General features: G+C 39.0%; 1 protein-coding gene across 1 annotated transcript in view; it reads right to left on the minus strand.

The window, feature by feature from the left end:
• Nucleotides 1–19658, minus strand: part of UMAD1 (UBAP1-MVB12-associated (UMA) domain containing 1) — a 219503-nt gene that overhangs the window by 58949 nt on the left and 140896 nt on the right. Inside the window, exon 3 of the mRNA XM_032304286.1 lies at nt 14028–14101. Coding sequence (XP_032160177.1) covers nt 14028–14101 — 74 coding nt within the window. The remainder of the gene's footprint in view (nt 1–14027; nt 14102–19658) is intronic.

The following is a 19658-nucleotide window of genomic DNA, read 5'->3' on the forward strand; positions in this document are numbered from 1 at the left end:
ATATAATTTAAAATATGTTTTCCGTCACGAATGGGTGCCTACAACAGTCAATATAGAGGAAAAGCACTGAATACACAACTGAGTTTTGAGTAAAGGCCTAATACATGATAGAGCTAAGCTCCTTTAGGATTTGGAAATCAGAATCATCACTGACCTGGCCTAATGGGATTGATTAAAGATAACTTGATGCGGTGCCTGGCTGGCTCAGTCAGAACAGCATGCAACTCTTGATCTCGGGGTTGTGAGTTTGAAGCCCGTATTGGGTGTAGAGATTACTTAAAAATAAAATCTTTTAAAAATAAAAATAAATAAAGATAATCTGAAAAACCAACAGAAACCATGGAAGAACTTTGTGAGAACAGTTCAATGCAGGGAGATGGAGTGATTTTACAGATATACTCCCATTAACCCAGCATTAAAAGAATAAGGAATGTGCCCAAAGTTATGGTGTTTCAGGGCTAGAATAACAAACTGGATAACAAGTTATTCTGTCTTAGGTCCAAACTAAATGTTCACTCCTGCACACAATCAGCATTAAGCTTTTATTGAGTGGCTGACCTATGCCAGGCACAGTGGTGGGCAGTAGGAACACAGTGCTAAATCAACCAGGATTCCCTAATTCATGATGGTTTTGGTCATGATACGAGGAGCTAGACATGGGCATGTAAAGGGATTGAGAAAGCAGAAGAGAAGACCTTGCTGAAGGGAGACAAAGATGGCATCAAAAATGAAAGATACCTGAGCAGAGGTCTGAGGATGAATAGGGATTTTCCATGTGAACACAAGGGGTAAAAGATAAAGCTCTCCAGAAAAAGGAGAAAATTGCACATAAAAACTCTGAGGAAGAGATTATGTTCTCGGCATGGTTTTATAAACTCCGTATGGTGACAAAGAATGACCTGGATGTTTACACAGGCAAGGCCGATCATGAAGGGCCAGCCATGCCCCTCAAAGTTACTGGATTTTATCTTGGAAGCAGCTGAAGAGCCCCTAACATCATCAGGTAAGGCAGCTCCATGGTCATATCTGTGGACAAATGGACTGAATGATGGTAAGACTGAGGACCAGAAGGCCATTTCAGAAACTCTTCACAACAGTCAACGTGAGCAGTAATTAGGCTTGAGTGGAGAGGGAGCGGAAAGGGCAGGTAAGTGAGGTGGAAGCAAAGTGACGGGGTGACCAGCTGGGTTGAGAGTGGCGAAAGAGGAAGAAGTCAAGGGTAATTCCCTGGCTTCTGACTTGAGAAGATACCAGTCTCCACGCCACATCATTCTGTCAGCTTTCAATTTTGGATTCTGGCTTCCTGAGATTGGTCACTGCTGCTTTGCCACATTCCCTTTGTCCTAAAGAATGTCCGTAGGTGCTGCTGACTAGACACAGAAATACAGAGGCAGCTGGCCCCACCTCTGAGTGGTGGTGATGAGAGGGGGAAGCACCACTTGCGCCTCTCCCAGCCTCCTCTATACAACCTTCAGCAACCAACAGCAGCAATCCTTTATGTGATGCTCCATTTAATTCTGTACACAAATAATGAGGTCAAAATATAGTTATTACGAACCCCACTAGTACAAGGCATTATAGAAAAATAAAAGCCAAGAACAATAGCTAGGAGTTCTACAGGAATGTCATATGATGCAATGCAAAGATTCTGTGGTTCGTCAGGTGTGAGTCTGACTTCTGGCGTGTGTGACCTTGGGAAATGGATATTCTTAAGACTTGGTTGCTTCTTCAATAAAATAGATAGTATAGCCTACCTCATCTGTAAAAATTGGTGAGATGATATATGTAAACCTCCTATTAGCACCATGCCCAACTTGTCATAGATTCAAAAGATAAGAATAAAGGAAATATCCTTCTCTATTTCCCATCCCCTTTGACTACTCAAAGACCTCCTGCCTCCAAAGAGAGTCTAGTTATCACCAATGGGTATTTCTCTCTACTTCCCACACTCATCCACACTGCCGTTAGAAAAAGGAAGCTTCTAAAGGCAAAATAGGATCATAACTGTGTCAGAGACTTTTGCAGTCCATCCAATATTCAGCTTTCCTTTCCTCTTCATTAATGAATGCTGATTTTGCTGGGTGTAGCAAAGTACCAAGTGAAAAACAGTTCCCAAGCCTCCTTGCTGCTAGGGGTAGCCATGTGATACATTAGGGCCAATAGATCTCTGCTAGAGAGGTTTTGAAATTTTTCTGGTCACAGGTACTTTCATTCTCCCTTCACTTTCCTTCCTTTTTTCAACTTCCTGGAAACTGGGTATGATGGTTAGAGCTACAGTGACCGCCTTGCAAACTATGAGGAAAAGATCAAGATTCACAGGACATCAGTCTTGACAAAAGTGTGTTCCTGAAACAATGCTTCCACCACATTCCAAGACATTTTTTCAACACGTGGGACAAAGAAAGCCCTAATTTAAGCTGCTGCCTTTCAGGTATTTAAAACTTTCATCTGAGCACAATTCCTGACTTAATCCCTTCAGACCTACTTTAGTATGATTTTCAAGGCATTAACCATGATTTTCTTCCAGCTGAAAAAGAAACAAACATTTATTGAGTGTCCAGTATATGTCAGGCGTTGTGTATATAGACATTCAAATAAAAATTACATATTGACTCTTTAAGTCTTATAGTCACCCTGCAAGCTAAGTACTTCCATTCACATTTTACGGCAAGGGGACCGGAGGATCTAAGATGCTAAGTATGATCAAAGGCACCCTGCTGATGGGGAAGCCAGGACCCAAGCTCCAAGTCTGTCTGGTGATGGCATTCATGCTCTGGCCATGCTCCGTGCTCCTGCAGGGGTCGGTGGATTCACCACTGTGAGAAATCATGACTCTCAAGACAGTGTCTCCAAATCAGGCAGTCATTTTTCCTACATCTTCCATACTTATATCTAAAAATCCAACTAGTAAGCCGTCTAAGAGCATTTAAAAAAGAGTGTGTGTAGAAAGAGGCTAAAGAGTGGTTGATGGAGCGAGCCAGGCAAGTTACAGGAGCCTAAGGAACACTATGCCTGAAAGCAGCTGGACAAAGTTGATAATCTGGAAAGGAGGTTCCTTTTACCCCGTCCTCCAGTCAACAACAACCCTGAAGAAACCACACTGACTGGAGATCAGGGTATGAGCCTGAGACATGGGAGAGGCGTTAAGTAAGGTGCCCCATGTCCACAGATTCTCACAGTAAAAAAGAACTCATGTATAATTTTATCACATTTTTTTTTAAAAAGGAGGAATGAAAGAAAATCAAAATTGCATATGTGTGTGTATACATACACATATATATATCTTATAACCTACTTTGTATGTATCTCTTATAACCTAGTAAAATAAAAAGCACACATGAAATAGAGACTTACTTTATATAAGTACTACATAAATATATGTGTACAAATGTGTACGAATTGTAACCCTTTCATGTCTACACTGAATCTGAAGCAGCTAACAAGAGTCACAATAAATTTAAAAATCATGTACAGGAAAAATACAGGAGCAAAGAAAAGAGGAAAATGAAGTATGCAAATACATATTCTACAGGATGCTAAATAATTTCTAAAACTGAGCTGTACATCTAGATCTGAGCCTCCTCCTGCCAAAGGAAAACAGAAAAAATGATGAAATACAGAATTCACGATGGCCCTGAGATAAAGGGAATACTAACACCTCAGGAGAACCGAACTATTTTCAATTCATACAAAGGCAATAAGAAACCAGAAGACCTGAGTGGGATTTGACATGGGGGAGACCGTGTCATGTAGTAGACAACGTCTTAGTAATTCCCTCCGAATAAATGTCAGAGTGTATTCCACACAACAGTTTCTCACAGAGTTACTCAGTCAAGCTGAAAAACCATTCAGGGCAGGCAATCTGTGCAGGACTAAGCCAAGGAGATAGAAACACACTCTGGTGGGACCGGCTGGATCTAGTAACGAATCCCCAAACACCTAGGTGAACAAATAGCATGTTCTGGCAATTAGTCTTCAACCAAAACCAGCTTAAGAAGTAGGATTTTGCAACATGGAGGACTTCAGGAGAAAGAAAGGAAAAGTGACTTGGGGGAAATCGGAGGGGGAGACGAACCGTGAGAGACTGTGGACTCAGAAACAAACTGAGGGTTTTAGAAGGGAGGAGGATGGGGGATGGGTGAGCCTCGTGGTAGGTATTAAGGAGGGCACAGATTGCAGGGAGCACTGGGTGTTGTACATAAACAACGAATCTTGGAACACTGCATCAAAAACTAATGATGTATTTTTATGGTGACTAACATAATAAATTAAAAAAAAAAGCAGGATTATGCAACAGTTCACACACTCTTCTCAGTTCAGAAGTTCTGAGAAAGTTTTTATGGACTTTTTATTACTATGTAAACGATACTTCAGTCTACTATCACTGTGCTCTCAGGGAGAGTATATGCCAGTCTTTTCTCCTTCTCCAAGTGGCATAAAAAGGCAGAGAAAATATGGATTGCTATTACTTTAAAAAAAATTAGGGCTTTTGGCTTTTACATTAGGAGGTTCTAGTACATATACTCTCTATTATATAATGGGCAGTAGAGATGATTTATGAATTTACACCCATAATGATTTCTTAACTAATTTAAAAGGCAATGTGTGAAAGGCATGTTCCTAAGGCTATGACATCCCCAAAGTGGACATTAAACAGTCCTTGAATGGGTGGAAATTAATGTTAATTATTGAACAGGGTAGAAGAACACAGAGGTTCATTAAAAAGAAAAAGACACATGTAGGGAACAGTGCCTGCCAGATCTGGAAAGCAATGCAAAAATCAACATAAATTTAGCTGAGCTTCACTACAGTGTAATTATTTTTTATGTATTCTTACCCTCATAAGCAGATTCACACCAAGAATCCTCAGTAAGGTACAAAGTGGAATATTCAGAAACTGCCAATGAGACCAAACACCTATCTGCATGCTACTTTTCCATTACAAAAGAGTCAGATGAACCGTCTCTCAAAAAAACCAAACTCTAGTTGTGTGAAGACCACATAAATGCGGCTGTGCTTTAATTTAAACTCTGTACATAGTCACAAGAAGTTACGACTGTAACATGAACCGAAGGAGGAAAAAAATAAGGACCATTTGTTACTAATTAAAAAACAGGGGATTAGAAAAAAGATGGCTATGGGAAATAGAGAACAGTTGTTCTCCCAACATGGACCTCTCACCCTGCTGATTTTGTGGTTTTTAAAACTATAAAAGTGGGAAAACTGGAAAAATGACAACAAAATGACTACCAAAATATAAACAGAAGATCCAATTTACTTTTAAAAATAATAGTCTCTAATTTGGAGATTGAAAACTAGATTTGCTAAGCAAAAAGCTAGTATTTCCACATTTGGGCTCCTCCGCCTACACATATATAATAAACACACATTGGCTCTAATGCAGCTCCAGCAATGCGGTAACAAGGTTCCAGTTCTCGGATTCTAATTGCAATCAACTGCAATAAATCAGCAGATGAGGCAGGTGGTTAAAGTTGTATAACTTTAACAAACTAAGATTGCTGAAGTTAAATAAATATCATTGTGGTCAATTTAAGCTACCTAGCTTCATCAAGCAGAGCTACAAAAGCAGCAGGTTAGCGGGTTTCTGGCAAGGAATAATTGGTTCTGAGCAACAGACTGTGTACATGAGCAGAAACATTGCGTAAAACTCACATTACTGGCTTCCCCACACCATATGTGCATTTTGGATGGAAACAGGGGCAGCTCTCCTACACCTCACATAGTTTGGCCTTACTGACTAGGATGAATGAACATTATGTTTCAGTGTGCTAGTAAACCCCAGTAGAAACCGGTAAACACCAGAATTATGACCTTTCAATTATAAGTTTTTCCAGTGAAAATGAAATTAGAACAAAGATGGAGTGGTAACAAAAACATACAAAACTGAAGTTACAGAGAAGGTCTTTACAAACTCTGATAAGCAAGCCTCAAATTAATTCATCTTGCCAGTGTTTGGGGTAATCAACGACCTAGGCAAGTCTGACTGTCAAATATAAATGTCAAATGTTTACAGATCTGCAGGAATAGTAAAGTGTTTTAATTGTTCTTTACCAGTGGCCCAAGACAGACGTTATAAGCAAGAGCAAGGATATTTGGAAGTAGTTTCTGCAGTCTGACAATTTACCAGCAAGGGCTGCTGGTCCACTCCTTTTTAACAAGCATAAAAGCTTGACTAATCAATGCCTAAAGTCTTCAATACACAGCAGACTCTCACCTTACCGTCCATCACTGCCTCCTCATCACCATCACGGTAGTGATATAAAGGTTGGCATTTGGTGGCACAATCTCAATTCACTTTCCAAAGAGGTCAAGAGCCAGGACTTCTTGGCAAGAAAAAAAAATCTCAGATCCCGCATCTAACCCACCTACACCTATCTCACTGACTGAGAACTGAACTTGAAGAGAACCTTGGCAACTGGTCCCAGATGATACATTCGGCGAGCAGGGGAGTCCCCCAAAATGTACTTCCTACTATATTGTGCAATAATTCAAATGAAAGTAAGGGAGAAATGCATTCTATAAAATCTTCTTCTCAAAAGGTATCTTGTATAAGGAGGATAAATACATTAAAGAATTAAATCTACCATTTAAATGACATAATCCAACTGTGCTTCATTTCCCAGTAAATCAGAAATTTGAAAAGGTTTTATATTAGAGGAAACAAACAACAAAGATCCTTACACTCATTTGATAAAATTACATTCTCATCAACTAATTATTATAAAGGGAGAAATTAATTAAGTTCAACTAAGTGTCTCAACATCACAGTATAAAGGAAAAAAGCAAGGCTTTTAGACAAATACACATTTAAACTGAAAGCCCACAACATATTTTGTGGGGGAAATATGACTTTATAGCTGATCCAATGACATTGACAGGTTGATCAATGAGAAAAGTTTGGGCCGTGTGATTTCCAATGAGATGTGAAGAATAACCTCCAAGTCACCTCACTCTTCTCCCTGCTGGAAAGGCCCCTGGGTGAGAGGACAGATGTTTTGACAAATCGTGATCAGATGTGGTGCTCTGTGATCAACTCATTAAGGGATCTTAAACCTAAATGAGCCAAGGCAGAAACATCCCAACATATCTCCTAAGGGTCACCCTCAATAATCCGCTCCATTGTTTTTACTGCCATAGGAAATAGTTCTTCTATTAAGCAAAATCTGCCCTTGAGTGAATACATCATTTCCTCATCACTGACCTCACTAACATTTAAAATATAAGATACACTCATTACAGACAAATCGGAAAATAAGAACACTGGAAAGAATGAGTTAACCCACACAGCTCTCATCCCAAAGGTAACTACCCTTTCTGCTTTTATGGACCCCATCATCTTTTTCTGCACAGTTTTTACAGAGCAACAATATGGTATATACAATTTGGACCTCATATTTTTAACTAAAATTATGAAACCAAGAGTTTTCATATTTGATTGAAAACTAATCATAAATTGCATTTAGGAAAATGGAAAAATAGTCCCTTGAATGAACTGCCATCTTTTTTTTTTCTTTCTTTGCATGTAGAACTTCTTGGGGACTGAAAAGATTATTTTCTTAAAATAGAATCCTAGAAGTGGAATTACTGTCAAAATATATTAACGTCTTTATGGCTCTTGATATTTACTGCCAAAATGCTTTCCAAAAATGGTTGTACCAATTTAAACGGCCTTCAATATCAATACCCATTATAGCTGTATTTGGACTATGACTATCTTGTGAGAATAAACAAGTTTCATAATCATCTTTATAGCACCAATACTTTAAATAAATAAACTTAGATGCTATGTTATACTAGAAAATTCTTAAAGCCGAAATCCTGACACCCGGAAGAGGAATGTTCGCTATTCTTAACACTCTTCTTGAAAATCACTCCCTCTAGTTCCCTTTTCCCTGCACCACAGAACCTCAATTCTTTTCTACGCAGAACCCAGTCTTTATTAAGATCATCTTATTCCCCTTTTAAGAAATGGTAATCAAAGACTTTATTGTATGGAATTCACAAAGCTCAAGGATATTTTCATCCATTTTAATGACTATCTGAAATAAACACAAGGAAATTAATCCCTACAGAGTCTGAAGGCTCCTCCACTCTGTTAAAAGACTTAAGGGAAGTGCAAAAACACATTAGAAGAAAAGTGGACATGTTTCATGAATATGTGCATTCCATGCCTTTCAAAAGAAACATACAAAAAATCTTTTGTTTCCTAAATTACTGAAATGTGAATTCCACAGGTAACTCATCTATTTTCAAATACGTGAGTTAAAAAAAGCCCAGTATACTACATTGAGAAATATGCCTGAAATGAGCTGAACAAAATCCCCCAAATATTTACTTCACATTCCAGGGATTCTAGTATTCTGCACTTAACAATTTTTAGCAAGCATTTTGTTGTTGCTACCTCAATTACTGTCTGGCAATTGCTGTCTATGAAATTTCCTAGCACAAATTGGCTGTACGTTTGTTTAGGTCGTCATTAAGAAATTTATATTAAATATGCAATAAGCTACTTTGGTTAACAGAAGTTGGGGGGATATTAGTGTCACAGTTTATTATTATAAATAATTTTTGTGTCTTCTGTCAGCATAACCACAGTAGTATCTCAATACCACCAGCTGATAATAATCTTTATAAATCCTACTTTGCAGCTATACCATCTGTTAGTTATTATTTTATATGTGTCTCCATATGCATATGTGAATTAGTTGTCACTCAAGACAAATATATAAATAGAATTGTGGTTTTGTGGGGAGATTTTTATTGGCTTGTTTTTGTGTTTTGTTATCTTTAGGCCAGTAAGTGAACTAAATAAACATTCCTCAGTCTTGGAAACAGAAACTAAATGCAAATTTAAAAATAATTTTTGTAGTACAAATAAATTTAAATTCAATACACACTTAATCTATAAGTATCTACTAAAATCTACTAATAGCCACCAAAATTGGATATAATTAAAGAACCTGAAATTTACATATTCATAGCTCTTGAAATATACCTACAAAACCAAAAAAGAATAGGCCCACCAGTAAATTAGCCGCTAATATGGGTTCCAGTTTTCACAATACAAAACACTTGCCATGACTGATGATTTGAAAATAATGACTAATTACCTGCTTACTTGTAATGTTTATTTCCCTCAAAAGAGGAGTTATAATGGCAAAAACTCAAAGTGGATACCCCATGAATCTGTGGGTTTATTCCCCTGAGCTGTAAGTAACAGGCTCCTAGACTGGCAGAAGGCGGTAAGTAGCGGCAACATCATTATGACTCATGACCAAAATTCACCCAGAAAGGCAACAAGAAAAAAAGAAAGAACAGAAGGAGATGGATAATCCTCCAACTGGAATTAGTTCCAAATTATAACGCTTTCCCCAAGTACTAGAGTCTAATGACTTTCATTTCAGTAAGGCCAAACATAGGCTTAGAGGGGCTCATGCTCTACATACCGAAAACATGATGAATTCTTTTAAAAACTACCAGTTAAAACTACTCTTTAGTGGTTAAAAACTACTCTTTAAACTGACTGAAACACAACATGAGAGTAACCACATTTGATGATTAGATGGTTCAGTATTTCCTTAAGTTATCCTATTTGAGGTGAGGATGCTCTGGGATCATACAGAGGGAACACCAAGGTAGAAACAGTGGCAACCATTCAAAGTCATCACTGAGAGTAACCCTAAAATATTTAGGGAGGGGGACTAAAGAAGACAAGTACACTGAGAAATTATGTTTTTCTGAAATGAATGCCATATTACTTTCAGTTCACAAAGTAAAAAGTCCCACTGATAACATAATACAAATAAATATGCTGCCTTTCATAGTCATCTGTGTAAACCTGTAAAGGTATCTCATAATCCACCCTCTGTAAAAATGAACTCTCTTTTTTGCACATTATATTCTGTCTAGATGCTAGAATTTCCATGATGTCGGGTGAGAGCTCTATTTGGAGACGGAACACATGTTTTAAGTATACTTGGGCTATGAAGTGTAAGGAAAAATATCACAGGCTACTTAAAATATTTTAACCGCCATCAAAACTGCAGTGTGGCATAGGCCGAGCACATTCGTTTCTTAACCCTTTATCATCTATCATTCAGATTCCTGTGTGGAAAGTCAGTTCATACCATGATTTGCCCCTGTATTTCTAAAATGTTCTTTTTTTCCCCCCAAGTTTTTTTTTTTTTTAATGTTCTTATTGAAGGATTTCATTACGGAATTTCACAGGGATTTATCATGCAGGAATTAATTGTGTAAATGCTGAGACAAATTCTTTCATGGTCTGAAGCTCACCTATTGCCTGAGGCCTCTCTACACTCTCCCTCCCTAATGACACCTCTTCCTTCACTGAAATCTCACTTATCTTTGTAGTTACGGAGTTTAAGGAACTTATTTATTCCATTTTATATTACAGTGATTTGTGGTACTTTCTAATTTTTCCATGAATAGATTGCGAATTTCTGCTTCTATAGCTAATTTACCAAGCATATTCTCATTATAAATAATATTTCAACATTTCTAGTACAGCCACTTAAAAAATAGTGGGAATCTTTCCTGCTTGGTACAGTATTTACACTTTCTTAATCAGACATCTATCTTTTTAAAAAAAATTTACTGATTTATTTGACAGAGAGAGAGCAGCAGCAGCAGGAGTGGGAGAAGCAGGCTCCAGTGAGCAGGGAGCCTGGTGCAGGGCTCAATCCCAGAACCCTGGGATCATGACCTGAGCAGAAGGCTGATGTTTAACTGACTAAGCCACCCAGGCACAGCTATCTATTTTTTTTTTTCCTAAACTAACTGAAATCATTATACTTTTCCTTGGTAATGTAGTAGGAGTATCAAAAATAATGTAAATTAATAGATTTTTATGGGTACCCCCTAAGAAATAAGAAAGCTTTTTCTTTTCATAGCGGTAAAGGGGTGAGAACTACGTGTTTATAGTGGACGGGGAAAAACAGGATTAGCACACTACTGGGTATTTACCCTAAAGATACAAATGTAGTGATCTGAAGGGGCATGTGCACCCGAACGTTTACAGCAGCAACGTCCAAAATTGCCAAACAGTGGAAAGAACCTAGATGTCCGTCAACAGATGAATGGATAAAGAAGATGTGGTATATATATTCAATGGAATACTATGCAACCATCAAAAGAAATGAAATCGTGCCTTTTGCAATGGCGTGGATGAAACTAGAGGGTATCATGCTGAGCAAAATAAGTCAATTAGAGAAAGACAACTATTATACAATCTCCCTGATATGAAGAATTTGAGAGGCAATGTGGGGGGCTTGGGGGGTACGGAATGAAAAAAATGAAACAAGATGGGATTGGGAGGGAGAGAAACCATAAGAGATTCTTAATTTCACAAAACAAACTGGGGGTTGCTGGGGGTAGGGGGGTAGGGAGAGGGTGGTTGGGTTATAGACATCGGTGAGGGTATGTGCTATGGTGAGTGCTGTGAAGTGTGTAAGCTTGATGATTCACAGACCTGTACCCCTGGGGCTAATAATACATTATATGTTAACAAAAAATAAAATAAAATAAAAATAGGATTAAATGAAGAGACTCCCAAGACCGCATTTGCAGAAGACTGCTTATCTGTTCATTTATCCATCCTGGAATTATTGACAGGGCATCTCTATCACACCACATGCATCTGACAGGATATTAGTGGCTGAAGCTAGTTCATGAAGCTGTAGGCTCCACCTTCCAGGAACTCACACTTTGGTGAAGTCATAAAGACAAGACAAGTAGTACAAGGACACTGGGGCTATCTCTGGCTGGGAGCACAGGGAAAAGAGTTCACAAAGGAGGTGCCGTTTGGATAGCATTTTGGTTTTAAGGTTTATGCTGCAGGTTTCAAGGTATTTGGGGGGCCGACATCCCAAAACCTGCTGCTGGTTTTCAGAAAAGGATCTGGGAAAGAAACTGCTCATCTAAAAACAGTCTCGTGAGCAGATGAAGACCTCACTGGAGAATGAGAACCAGACTTGGAAGATATTTGTGAGGTAGAATCAATAAGACTTGGTAGACTTGATAAAAAGATTGAGGAGAAGGAGTCCAAATGACATGCTGAGGCCTTTAACTTGGCAGACGGATGGTGACATTACAGGAAATCCTGATTATCACTAACACGTACGTATTTATTGAGCACCTCCCACATACCAGACACTTTTCTAGGCCCAGAGAGCCTGTTTTTGTTCTAGTCACGGAGGCAGATAGTAAACAAATGAGTAATCTGAGAATAAACTTGATGGAAGAAATAAAACAGGTTTATGTGACAGTGACCAAGGGAAGAGACACTTTAGCTGAGGCAGTCATGAAAAGTGACATTTGAAAGAAGACCTGAATGACCCTCCGGTGACCAAGGGAGAGCAAATGCAAAGGCTGAGGTGGGAAGGAGCTTAACGTGACCAAGGGACAGAACGGGAGGTGGAGTTGGGGCTTGGGGTGTGGAGAGAAAGGAGACGGGAGAGCATTTATTCTAGTTACTGTGGGCCAACAGGCAGGTTTTCAGCCAAGGAATGATGTGATCTCATTCATATTTCGGTCTCCTGTGTGGAGAATGGATTTAAGGGAGAAGGACAGGACTGAGGGTGGTGACTTAGTCTAAGGTTCTGAGAGGGAGGCAGATTCCAGATATAGAGGAACCGGACAGGGCTTAGGGATGGGCTCTATGTGGAATGTGAGGAAGAGAGGAGTTGGGACACCTGAGGCTAAACAACTATATACAATTTGATTCTAAACAACTCTATAGAAGGTGTGGTGCTGTTACAGAGAGATGGTGGAAACCTGAGCGGAGAGAACCTTCAGGGCTTTGGGGGCTGGGAATCAACCAGTCTTCTTCTGTTATGTAATGGCTGAACTGCCTGGAAGCTTGTCTGTGAAATGGCATGTGGGCAGTTGGGTACAGTCCAGAGATCAGGGGGGAGGTCTCATGGAGATGTACTTGGGGAGTCCTTGGCCTCTTCCCAGAACTTAAAACTATGAGACGGGATAAGATTCATCTCGACTGATCATGACTGTATTCATCCATTCATTTAACAAACTTTTCAACAGCCTATTCTGCGCTAGGCTTTAGGGCTCCAGTGATAAACAAAATAGGACAGGTCCCTGACCTCTCTCTAGTTGTATGCAGCGGTACCCTCCCTGTGCTACAAGACGAATACAAGTAGGGGTGTGTCACCATGGAGAAAGTTCCAAAATTCTCTTGTATCACCTAATAATTAATGTTCTCCCCCAATCTTAAAAATGATTGTTTTAGTGATTAAATGATGTCAGTATGTTTCTATATAGTATGTGGAAGTATGTGAATTACATTTTAAAAAGTTTCTTTTAATATATATATATTTAAGATTTTATTTATTTATTTGACAGAGATCGCAAGTAGGCAGAGAGGCAGGCAGAGAGAGAGAGGTGGAAGCAGGCTCCCCGCTGAGCAGAGAGCCTGATGCGGGGCTCGATCCCAGGACCCCAGGATCACGACCTGAGCCGAAGGCAGAGGCTTTAACCCACTGAGCCACCCAGGGGCCCCTGTGAATTACATTTTGAAGCACCCACAAGGAAGAAATCATTTCTCACGCGGAAAAGAACAAATGTTCTAGTCCTTCTACCGAATAATGTCAAGGAGTATACTTTGATGCTGAAAAAAGGAATACGGTTCTGAATAGGTTATTTTCAAACCCTTCTCTATAGCTTCATATATTATCTATTTACTCCAATGTATTAGAAAATGGCCACTCAAAAATAGTTCAAACGTTTTAACTTAAGTGCTCTTTTCCTCTTTTTTCAACTGGAAGTTTCCATTTCCAGCATTAGGAAAAGCTTAGCCCTGGCGAAACCACTCCCTCTACTGCCGCCTGACTTCCAGCAGATCACCTGCTTTCTTTGTCCTAGGCATCTTTCTACATAAGCAAGAGTGGAAGTTACTATTTATCCTAAGACGAATATATAATCATACTGACTTATTAGCTTCACCCCAAAAAGACTTACTGAGTTTCACTTACCTCCAAAGGTTGGCTGCCTTCGGCCTCTGAAGTTTTACCTTCTGCTGCCTTTCTTTGCTCACTTGTTGTATCTCCTGGGAAGCAAAAAACAAAAACACAACGAAACCTTTACCATATCCTTGAGGCCAAATTGTCTTCTGTTTATTTAAAATATCTTTTGTTCCTGTATGTTTCACATTATGGAAGCCAACTACTATTTTCTTTGTTACAAAGTAAGTTAATTTCTAAGAATGATCATTTTATACAGGTTCCAGGAATCATATGTACATACACACACACACACACACACACACACACACACACACCACCTCAACCCAGATGCTTTAATAGAGGTTTACTCTGAAAAAATTCTTATTTTGTAAATCGAGTCATATTTCAAGTAAACTAGGAAAGCTTAGGATTTAAGGAAGACAAGGAAAATTATTTTCAATTTAAAAGTCTTTATAATATGAATAACTCTCCTCCAAATTAGTTTTTTTTTTTTAACAAGGCTTACTCATTGTAAGTGTTTAGTTGTAGGTCTGTAGATTTGCCTCAGAGTAGATATGTATATTTGCATGCAGTAGTTAACCAAATGTCAAACAATCTTTACAGAAGGGGAGAACAATGAACAAGTTCATAAATTAGCCTTTGGTTAATACTTTGACTCCTAAGACTGATGCCTGGGTGGGTTATATCACTAAATGAAGTTGGTAACCACGCTGGTTCCAAGGACATAGGGTAAGTTTAAGCATAATTTAATTAATTAATGGCCCATTTTAATTTATTAACTATCACTAATGATCTGTGATTAACACATGGTAGGTAAAGAAACAATTAATCAGAGGTTGATTTAGTAATTTGTAAACTACACTTCCTGTAAAATTAAGCCAGCTCAGGAATGTCCACAACAGGGAAGATTACAAAATTCATGGATGATGACTTGGCCAACACCAAAGAGTAGGAATTTGTTAATAAGGAAGGCTCTAAGTCCTGATTGGAGATAACAAAGTATGCAAGTCCTGGCTGAGCTTAACTTTTTTTTTTTTTTTTTTTTTTAATGAAACACAGAAGTTTAGCATACCATTGGAGATAATCAAGGAAGGGTCTCATTGAAATTTTAAGGAATTAAATAAAACTGTTAAATTCTAAAATCATTTAGAATTATGGGATGCCTTGGTGGCTCAGTTGGTTAAGGGTCTGACTCGTGCTTTTTTGGCTTGGGGCATGATCTCAGGGTTATGAGACTGAGCCCTGTGTCAGGTTCCTGGCCGGTGTGGCTCCTGCTTAAGATTCTCTCTCCCCCTCTTCCTCTGACCCTCCCCTGCTCTCTCTAAAATAAATATATAAATCTTTAAAAAAATTAAAAAAAAAATACAATGCAAGCACATCAATCATTTTCTGCATTTTCTGGCTTATAAGCTCTGTTCTCAGCTATGTACAACATTCTTATCGTTGGGCAAGACCTACCACATAATAGGTGTTCAATAAATACTAGCTGAATAAATAAGTGAACTCTCTTTATACTTTCTAGTCCATAAAACTGAGATTAAAATATTAAATGGTGTCATAAAAGCTGCATTTGAGCATACAGTTGATGTCCTTCTAAAACATATTTGTTAAACTTAAAAGGCAACTATATTAAGTACCACTAAGGTGTATTTATTCTTGGGATCCATGATTGTGGCATGACTTCTTACATTTTAAAAGCAGTTAATGATTATTTATAATAAAAAAAATCAAACCAAGGCAACAGCATCAGGAACTCTTAGTTTAGGTCTATAGGATAATAAAGTTAATAACTGTTCAAGTGAAAAATTTACACAAAACTACTCCTGTAACCTAGCATGTCAAACTATTTTGACTGATTTTGGAAGTGCTCATTTAAACTGTCCATTTATTGGCATATCTGGGAGAGCCTGCTTTTCAGAACTCTCTCTTCTCTCTTAAAGTGAGGGACAAGATCATCACCCCCAGCTTACAGCTGGCAAAACCGACGCCCAGGGAGTTTGGCTGGGTTGGCTAACAGCCTGAGGTCAGAACAGCCAAAGGAGCCCAGGTAATGCAAGTCTTTATACCCTGAAGTCAGAGTGCCTTTAACGACTCATGCCCAATGCTCACATCAGAATACAAGGTCATTTACTCAAGAGTTTTATCTTCTCAAGTGATTATTGCTCTATCCCATAGCCTCACAAACACTGTACTTGGCTAAAATCGTTCAACACCAAGTCAGCTCTTACTTTGCCATTTTCTGACTTCAAGCTGTGTGTCTGTATGAAGCTTTCTCCATTTCTCCCTATTGCTTGAATAACCAGAAAGGTTATCAGCTGGTGTTCCTGACATCACACAACACATCTGCCTGGAAGCGATTGTAGAGTCACTATTTACTGAAATGCCATGTCTGGCGATGACTCAGATAGGACAATAACTGATTACAAGGAAAAATGCCATCTGTGAGATTATTCTCTATAAACAAAGGCACAAAACGAAAACTGCACAATCACAAACAGAAAATAACAGGTCACAATCAAATATAATTTTTGAAGGTTTTTTTCCTTCCCACCGAAGAATTTTTTTATCATGAGAAACATTAGTTACTTTCTCCAATTTTTTATAATCCACACAAAAGGTAGATACTTCAACAATACAGCACATGTGACAAATGTGAAATAAGGTACTTTAGTTCTCAAAATGATCATTAACTCTGATTTTGTATACTGGACAGATTAAAAATTCTCATTCGCAAATCAGCTGTTTAAAAAGGAGAATAGAACCCCCAGGGGCAGAGACACTCAGTGACTTGCCCCAAGTCTTCCAGGTAGAAGGCAGTCAGAGTGGGAGCACAACCTAGTCTTCTGACATCTCTAGGGACTCTCTGGTCTGGTGGAAGGTTCCAGTAGATGTGGGCTAAGGTGGTGGAATCAAGTCTGAATTAGAGAATGGTGAAGAGAAGGTCCCAAGGATCCAAAAGGGAGCTCTGAATGCCGGATCTTGGGTTGGTCCAACCCTCTCAGCACCTACAAGTTCTCTGGACTCCTCTTTTCTTCCATAAACCCCACAGATTATCTGATCTCTTCCCTTTCCACTGATGATGCCAAATACTTCTGACCAGAGCAAGCCTCTGTCCTTCCTTCCCATCTTTCAAAGAAAAGATGGGAAGGAAGTCCCCTTGATACTCTTCCAGAAGTTTGTAAGGCTAGAAACAACTTCACAAAAGGCAACAACCCCTATTACATTACAACCATGCAATTTTCTTGGTTTAAAATGAAGTTTTTATTTAGAGTAAATGATAAAGGCTACATATACAGACTAAGGAAACTCTTTCGGAACGTAAAGAGCTGAAGCAAAAGTCCTCTATATTTTAGATTAGGGACTGGTAAATTTTTCTAATATAGTGCTAGATAGCTAATATTTTAGACTTCATGGGCCCTTCAGTTGCTGTCACAAAATTCTCAATTCTGCCTTTGTGGCTGAGAACAGTCACAAACAATACATAAAACAATGAATGTGGCTATGTTCCAGTAACATTTATTTATAAAAACATGTTTCAGGCTGTAGTTTCCAGATTCCTATTTGTTTATTTTATTTTATTTTTATTTTTATTTTTTTTACTAAATAATCACTATGCCCAGTGTGGGGCTCAAACTCATGACTCTGAGATCAAGAGTTGCATGCTCTACTGACTAAGCCAGTCAGGTGCCCCTTCTGATCCCTATTCTAGAGACTCTATGTATTCTGCCTTTTCTAGGATAAAAGGCTGAATTATATTTGAGTTATTTGAGGAAATAAGCAAGGGGTGGTCATTAGGGTATCCTTATGATCCTAATCTATTGGGTGAATTGGGTCAAGGGCAGAGAGGAATAGTGGTGAAGATGAACACTCAGTATAAGAGATAGAGAAAAGGAGAGAAATCCTCAGTGATGGGAAAGGAACTCTAATGCCTATTCGGGTTACCCAGAGGAGACTTTTTGGCAGGAGAGGGGGTAAGGGAATGCCCTCACTCCTTAGGCCTCCTTCAGTGTGGAGAAGTTCTACTAACATTAACCCCAGGCCTCTCTCTGTTCCCTAATCCATGGCTTTGTAATTTAGGGGGCATTGCACATGTGGTTTCACCCCTACTTCTTCCCCTTCTCTTGAGAATGGGAGGACCATAGAGAGCACATGGCTCTGTCTGCTCTAACCCTCTATAGGGACCTTCTCCCACCCTGAAAAACCTGCCCTAGCCCAGCATTCTGTAACTAGAGGAAGCTCAATCTAATTCTGGGATTCAGAAAGCCATTTGGTCCTTGATGGAAGCCACATTCTTTACTGCTTAATAGGCAGTAAAAATGAGAATCTGGTCTCTATTTGGTTGGTTTTTTTTCCCCCTAATTGATTAAATCTTATCTGGAGAAGAGGGGTGTTACTATTGGAAGGCCCTAGGGTCTAACTGGACTGGGAATGGGCTGATATGGACAGGTCTGGAGCCCACCTAAATATGAAGAGCTGTGAGTACAGAAAACGGTTTTATTTCCTTTAACTAAAGAAGAATTACATAAAACTGAGTATCTCAGAATGCGGTCTACAAAACACTAGTTTTGAGGGGTTCACGTGGAAAAAAATATGTCTATGGTCAAAAGTATGAGAAAAATCTGCAGCATGTGTTTCCTTCCAGTTGATTTCCAATTCACTTAAACATGTGAAAGGCTCTCAGAAATTCTTCAGTAAAGAAACTTTAGGGGTGCCTGGGTGGGTGGGTCAGCTGCTTAAGCATAAGACTCTTGATTTTAGCTCAGGCCATGATCTCAGGGTGGTAAGATCGAGCCCCGCATTGGGTTCCATGGTGGGTGTGGAACCTGCTTGGGATTTTCTCTCTCTCACTCTCTCTCTCTCTCTCCTTCTGCCCCTTCCTGTCCTCTCTAAGGAAAGAAAGGAAGGGAGGAAGGAAAAACTTTAAAACCCCTTTTCACAATATATTTGACTATGGAGCATTTTATTCACCTAATATTCATTAAACATCTTCCAGAGGTCTATGAACACGCTGTGAGAAATGCTGATAGAATGTTTCTGAAGTTAAAAATTGATTATAAAATATATCATTCTTACTTGATTCTTCAGAAGACCCTCAAAATTGTCCCATTTGTTATTCAGCTTTCAAACATTCATTTTCCACAGTGCTAATCTACACTTATTTTCTTTTGGCGATCTTTTCACAACTCCCTGTCAATTCACTCAATGGCATTTGGGGCAAACTATCAGTATGTGACTGCATTCTACACATAATTCTGATTCCAGAACAGGTGATAATCCATGGAGGAGAACAGGGGAGCCAGCACCTTGAAGACACAGGAGAAAGCCCCAGTGATCAGAAATATCTCCCCCACATATTCCACAAATTAGAGATTCATTAGGGTTAATGAGCTCCTCTTTTAAAATGCAAATACCCTCTGGGAGTGTTTGCTTATTAGTCATTCACCAAGTGAAGTAGTGGAAAGAACAGTGGAATGACCAGTCCATTAACTCCTTTTCATTCTTTAGTCACACACTCATTATACAAGGCGGCCTGGCACTGTGGCAAGGGAATGGCTCTGGAATCTGACAGAACTCGGCTCAAATCCTTTACCAAATCCATGACCTTGGGCAAGGTACTTAACTTCTCAGAGCCTCAATTTC

This window comes from Mustela erminea, chromosome 11 (genome assembly GCF_009829155.1).
Source record: "Mustela erminea isolate mMusErm1 chromosome 11, mMusErm1.Pri, whole genome shotgun sequence".
NCBI classification, from domain to species: Eukaryota; Metazoa; Chordata; class Mammalia; order Carnivora; family Mustelidae; genus Mustela; species Mustela erminea.